The sequence below is a fragment of the Molothrus aeneus genome, chromosome 8 (genome assembly GCF_037042795.1).
Source record: "Molothrus aeneus isolate 106 chromosome 8, BPBGC_Maene_1.0, whole genome shotgun sequence".
Taxonomy (NCBI): domain Eukaryota; kingdom Metazoa; phylum Chordata; class Aves; order Passeriformes; family Icteridae; genus Molothrus; species Molothrus aeneus.
In genome coordinates this window covers 19,866,991-19,873,615 of record NC_089653.1, presented here as the reverse complement: position 1 = coordinate 19,873,615, position 6,625 = coordinate 19,866,991, and the positions used below count along the sequence as shown (strand labels likewise).

The 6,625-nt window shown below is 35.8% G+C and overlaps 1 protein-coding gene across 1 annotated transcript in view; it reads right to left on the bottom strand.

The window, feature by feature from the left end:
• Window positions 1–59: 59 nt before the first annotated feature.
• TBC1D12 (TBC1 domain family member 12) overlaps window positions 60–6,625 on the bottom strand; it is a 41,620-nt gene continuing 35,054 nt past the window's right edge. Inside the window, 6 exon segments of the mRNA XM_066554205.1 lie at window positions 60–1,731; window positions 1,956–2,214; window positions 3,328–3,437; window positions 3,755–3,883; window positions 5,755–5,826; window positions 6,508–6,602. Of these exon segments, the coding sequence (XP_066410302.1) occupies window positions 1,663–1,731; window positions 1,956–2,214; window positions 3,328–3,437; window positions 3,755–3,883; window positions 5,755–5,826; window positions 6,508–6,602 (734 nt within the window). The 3' untranslated portion in view covers window positions 60–1,662.

Below are 6,625 nucleotides of genomic sequence, written 5' to 3'. Positions count from 1 at the left end.
CGGCCCAGAGCCGCCCACAGGAGCGGCCTGGGCGGCGGCAACGGGAAAGAAGCACGGCCCGCAGCTAATGTAAGTTTTATTTACACAGGAATTGGTACTAGTGGTCTTAAAGGAAGGCTTGAGCCTTCTATTTACAGTTATATACAGATTTATAGTTGAAAAGTAAGAAAACTGTACAAGATAACACAAAAATATAAGACAAATTGGATCCAATTAAAGTAGTGAATACATAAGTTAAGAAAAATCAGACATTTACATTTCAAATTGTAATGTTATGAGTAGCATATATGTAGATTTTAAACCAGATAGCAACGCAAGTTACACCACACTAAATCTTTACCCCGATTATGCAGACTCTGCTTTTAAAACACCAGACAACTGGAAGCCTCCTGCACTTAAAAATACATAATGGTAATTTTTACTTGATTTCCAGAGGGACCAGTTACAAAAACCCACATGTAAGGAATTTATTTACATTAAATATTAGCAAAAAATGGATCAAGAGAGTGCAAGTGTTCCTCACCTGCAGTGCTATGCATTTTAAATTTCTGTCCCCTACAACCACAGGTTGTTGTACAGCATCTTCAAGAACAGGAAATGTTTGAAAATATTTGCCGTGACACATACAGCATGACCTTATGTCTCACAGTTAAAAGATGTTAGAGAATTATCACTTAACAGATGCTTTTTGGATTTCAGTATTGCACACTAATAAAAAGACAGTTTCAAAAACAATTCTGTGTCTGCATTATTTCCATGTGTTAAAAGTGGCTGCTTCATTGAGAACACAAAAGCCTGTAGATAGCCTTGTCATTTTCTAGTGTTCACCATTACATACAAGTATTTTTTAGTTGGAAATGGCTCGACAATATAAAACTTCTGGTGGCAAAACCCTTTCACAGAATACCCACTCCATTTACTCCACAATCAATACACCAAAACAAATGCTTAAACACCACTTGCTCTGAAAGCTGTACAGTGAAAATAGCAGCCCTGTTCTTACCACTCTTTAAAATTCAGATTATTTTTGCTCTAGGCTTGGGCACAATATGTCTACAGTTCCTGAGTTAATTACATTCGCCCAGACTGAAGAATGAAGCTGCAACTTAAAAAAAACCAAAACACGTAAATAAGACAATACCCCTTCCCAAATCTTAACCACCTTGCACATAAACACACCAAACCATTTTATTTGGTCCTCAATACTTGCAAATTGTTAATTGTGGAGGTAATGTTTGCACCAAAGCATTTGGTTTGGATAGCAGTTTTGGGGTCTTAAGATTTAGCATTTCCCTCATCCCCTCCAAAAAGTGCCTTTGTGGTATTTTTAAAAACAGTTATGCCTCAAAAATTTGCTTAAAGTACCAACAGAAGTTATTACAAATGTTTATTGCATTGATCTGATTCTTTTAAAGTTTTAAATATGAACTCTCCACTTCTGAGGTTCATAGGTTTTAGTATTCTGTGTGAAATCAGATCTTCCCATGGCAAAAACTAATACTGGCAAAAGGGTGAAGATTTCATCAGTTCGTTACTCCACTGAGAGCTGTGTCTTTTTTCTGTCTCATTTTCACATTTTCTTTAGTGCTTTTCCCACATAGAAGTGACATGAAGACTTCTTTGTCATCCAGTGGTTTTCCACGTTTCCAATGGACCTCAACATTAGCTTTTTGGTGCTGGGCTATGGTTCTTGTCCCCTTCTTTGTTGTCCTTCATCAGTGAGGCAAACACCTGGAAAAGTAAATCACTGAATGAATATGAAGGCTGCCAGTGTTATAATAATATCAGTATTAACTGCCACAATATTAGCATGGAGATAAATTTCTAGAATGAGACACTAGGAAGTGCCCATTGCTAAGGAGTCAGACAAGCAGCTTAAATAATCACGAAGAGAGGTGCTCCATATATTCTTGTACTGACATGTCAGATTTGATATCTATTCCCAAGAAACTCACCTGTGCCCATTTTTTGTTACTATTCTGCATCTGAATAGCTGCAATACAATTAAAAAGCTTTTCTGATGTAATATCTTCTGGAAGTTTTGTTAGAAACTGTGCTATATGAATAAAGTCCATCTGTAGGAGAATATCTTCATATAACCGAAGGATACCTAATCCTGTCCTAAACAAAAATTCTTCTCCATCTCTACAGAAAACATCCCAGACACGACAGGCCAGATCAAGTGGTAGTGACTTGCTGTAGAGTGTAAAGATCCTACAAATGAGTCAAGAACAAAAAAAGGAAGAGTTACAAATTTATTTCAGAAAAATGAAAAGACAACTTCCTTTAAATCTCAGTTACATTAGTTCAAAGTAAGCAGATGACAAGTTATTTTATACACTTTTTTTTCCCCCTATTTCAATGATCCACAGCTCTCCAGTTCTTGAAGTCAGAACTTGTACTCTGAAACCCATCTCTTTTGATGCCACAGGAAATCCTCCATTTCAATGCCATCTCCTTTAGAAAGCTCTGGCTAGAAAGGTGACAAATCTCTTCATACTCAAACAAAGTATAATAAACACATAAGAACTTAAGCAACAAAGATCACAACTGTGTGACTTAAGTTTTCCCATTTAAGCCATAGAGTTTAACAGCTCTGTTCATTTGTTTTCTAAACTAAATCTAAAGCCACAGCTAATCTCAATAGAGGGCTGCATCCCACCAATGTACTAATGATAAATCAATAGCTACATTTCTGTGATACATTTTCGAATTTTTCATGTTAAAATCACAAAAATCTAATAATTCTAGATGAAGCTCATCCTTATGCACACAAACAGATACTCTGTTTTTGACAGCACTACCACTCTTCAAGGGTGCCTTCCATTACAGACACACACAGAGCTTGCTACTCTCTGCTTTTGAACATTCCTTACTTCAAAATTTTCACTGCATTTTCAAGTTTATCCCTTTTCAAACCAGGCCTTAAATTTCATCCTCTCTCTACTTTAAAGTCTCTATTCCTACAGTCATGCTTCCTTCAGTAGCTGACTATGCTCATTTCATCAAGTCACTTACAATCACAGTACACTGTACTGCTATGATGTAGTAGCCTCCTCTCCCCTACTTATGTCACATAACTACAGCAACAAGAAAGTGAACGCACAGAACTCCTGTTTGTCTCATTTTTTAACTGAATACATCCCTTTTAATAAAGCTTGAAGCCGGCCAGAGGAACTACAGTTAGACAAAACAGTTCCTCATGATTACACAAGACCTACTGAATGCCTTTTTTATGCTTTATTCCAATGTTGAAAGACCTATAGCAAAGTAGAAAGTGTCCCAACAGTTCTAAGGTTAGGTTTTCAATATGTTCTATGAACTCACCAGTCTATCAAATATATGTCTGGAGTAAGACTGTACGATTTGAAATGAAGAAACAATTTAGGAAGATTTTCTTCAAAAAATACTTCAAAGGCTGCAAAGTATTTCAGCATCTGTAGGGACAGTAAAGCACATGATAAGCAGTCATCAAAAGAATGTTTGGTTGTAAACCAACACAAACCCCACCAAGAAGTGATGTCAAGACAGCACAATGTGACTCCTTAGGATAAGTAAAGTGATTAAATGTTTCTAGAGGAGAAATCAAAACATGAGAATGAGTTCTATGGATTAGTACCTGGTATTCTCAGTTTTATAATCACAGGTTAAAGTTCTCCATTATTCAATAGGACACCAGGAAGTCATCAATAAAACAACTATGCTTCAAGTCAAAAGAACGTTAAGGTCCAAAACCAGAAAACTCTGTGCATACCATGCTGTGATCCACACGGAAAAAGGCCAGCTGGCATGGCTTGTTTAGAAGGTTAGCAAAGGCAATGAAAGCATCTGCCTCTTCCAGATTGAGAATGAGCACAGCAGCAATGAAGGACATCCCTTGTACCTTCAAGTGGGAAAAGCATCGGGCAAATAAAGGTGAGTAGGTTCAGTAGATCTTATATCTTTGGAAATGGAAATATTTACAGTTTGCAATTTATCAAGTACCATTGCATAACATTTCCAGATGAATAGAAACAACGTGGATAAATTATTTTTATGCATGCAATCAATTTGATTCCAGCAGTTCAGACGCTCTGGGAGGTCTCATGATCACAAGTCCTCAGGACTTGAAATACAAGAAAGTTAAAACCACACAGAGTGAATGCAGAGCTCATGAGAAACAAAACCTGGCCTCAAGTTCATTGTTAAACTATGGGAAAAGCAGTCATGGAGAAAAACTTCACATATGGGACAGTTTAGACCCAGACAGATACATTGGAACTGAGACAAAATTCTGTTTCAGAACAGTCAATACATGCCTTTCCACTTGTCAAACCATAATTTTTCACATATATAAAATTACTTCTAGGTGGTTAGCTGCAGTGCAAGTTTACATTTTTCCACCATTACTCTCCCAAAAACACTTTAGCCTGCAATAAAAGTAAAGAGCATGATTCTTGTAGTTAAGTGATGATCTGAATACCCATTATGCTAACAATAATTTTACCAATTTCAATTGCAATCATCTTTATTCCACTGTCTCTAAACATTCATGCTGCCTGTTCTCATTAAAAAAAAACCCATGCAGTCAGCATTTTAACCAACTAGGGAAAAGAGTATTGATATGCATCAGAAACAGACAATCAGCTTTCCATTTCTGGGGGATAAATAGGTGTGGAAATAAGATTTCATTACATTTACTGCCATATTAACATTTTAAAAATGTGATAAGAAATATCAAGACTAGCAATACTTCTGATGGAAAAGAGAAGACTTATCCACAAAAAATTACTTATTTGCCTTTTGAAACTCCACCCTGGGAACAAGCAGTCTCAGAACCTGCAGAGTTTGTAATCTCACTTTAAAAATATGGGAGAGTCTCCAAAAATGAGGTCACAGATGACAGAATTCAGGCCTAAAAACATTTGAACATAAAAAACCGACTAGTTATTTATGCAGAGTCCCAAGCATATCTGATTTAGAGAGGAAGACACACCCTGTGCTAAATAATGCTTTGTTGCATGGATGAGACTTAAAACTTTTCAAGTGTTTTTGAGCCCTGAAGCATTAGAGCTTGTGAAAGATGTTCCTAGATACCCCCAGGAATAATAAAGTAAAACAAAACCCTTTTCTTCATTACTGTTCATTATTTAAATGCTTCTGTAAGCTAACACCATTCAGAGAGATGGTAGGTTTACTTGGTTTGTTCAGGGGTTTTTGACAGTTTTTTTAATGGGGTTTTTTTTGCTTGTCTTTAAACACAGTAATGTTTGCTGAAAACAGTCTAATCTTCACTGAACTCAGAGGGAGTGATTATTCTGTGTCAGCAAGACACTAAGAAGGAATTTCTGGATTTTAGGATGTGCAGTAGTGAAGCAGGGAGTATCACTATGGAAATGGCAACAGGGGAAGAAAAAGTAAGACAGAACAAGTGAGGTGCTAACTGGAAGCCCACTAACACCTTATGGGTTTTTTTCCCTGTGGATACTCTGTCAGAACTATAATGTCTTATGAACACACCCATTTAAAATTTTCCATGCAATCCAGATACTCAACAATGACATTCAGTACATTTTCAGCTATTTAATTGTCTCTAAGAACTACCATCATTGTGACTGCTATGAAATAACTGCCGAAGTTTAATTATTAAAGCATAATAAATTATTATTATGCTTGTAGCATAATGTTTAGAACACCTATTTATTCAATATACTTTAATACATAACATCTTAAGCTTATTTGTCATGTTAGAAACATTTTACAGCAAATACTTACATATCCCACATCTGGTCTGTAACATGTATATGCTCCCAAAACACTATGAAGGAGATCATGATAAGGACCACCCTAATAAGAGGAGAGAGTAGAAGGAGAAAAGAAATATTTATTTAAAAAAATACAGGAAAGGAACAAGCTGATATTTTAAGAGGCAAGTGAGCCAGTGAATTGTTGCTTTATTCATATCTAGAGTAATACCATCTTTTACTTCAAGCATTACCACAAATGCTTTTGAGATGTTAAAAGAAAAGTAACAATAATTCCATGAAATAATTCAGCAGAAACCAGTACATAATAGAAAATGAGGATATCTGGTACAGATCCAAGGTTGGACTTTCCTCTTCAGGGACAATGGATATTTTAATTCTTCATAGTGCAAATTACTGTATAACGATATTGCATCTTATTTTCTATACATGTATGCACATAATAGCTATATAAAAATCATAAAGCCTGAAAATGCATCAAGATTTCTGTAGCAGTGAGAATACTCTCATTTCTGCCTGTAGTTTCATAATTAATAGGAATCAATTAATTAATAGGAATCTCATTAACAGGAATTTCATACATTTTCAAAGGGAAAAAAAACCTCATAGTCCATCACTAAGTGTCTCTATTTTATTCTCAATTTAAGAACATTTAAGAAGTCCAAACAACTTCTAAAAACTCTTCCATATTTGGCCAGTTATGTTTCTTGTTTAACTATTCAGAATTTTAAAGCTGTCATAAGGAAAGTTAAAGGCATCTCACCTTCTGGAAAATATAGAGGGATGGAAATGTGCGTGATATATCCAACTTAATTAGCTCCAGACTGGCCTCACGATCAGCAACAGATGCACCTGCATCTGCAAGCAAAACCAACACTTAT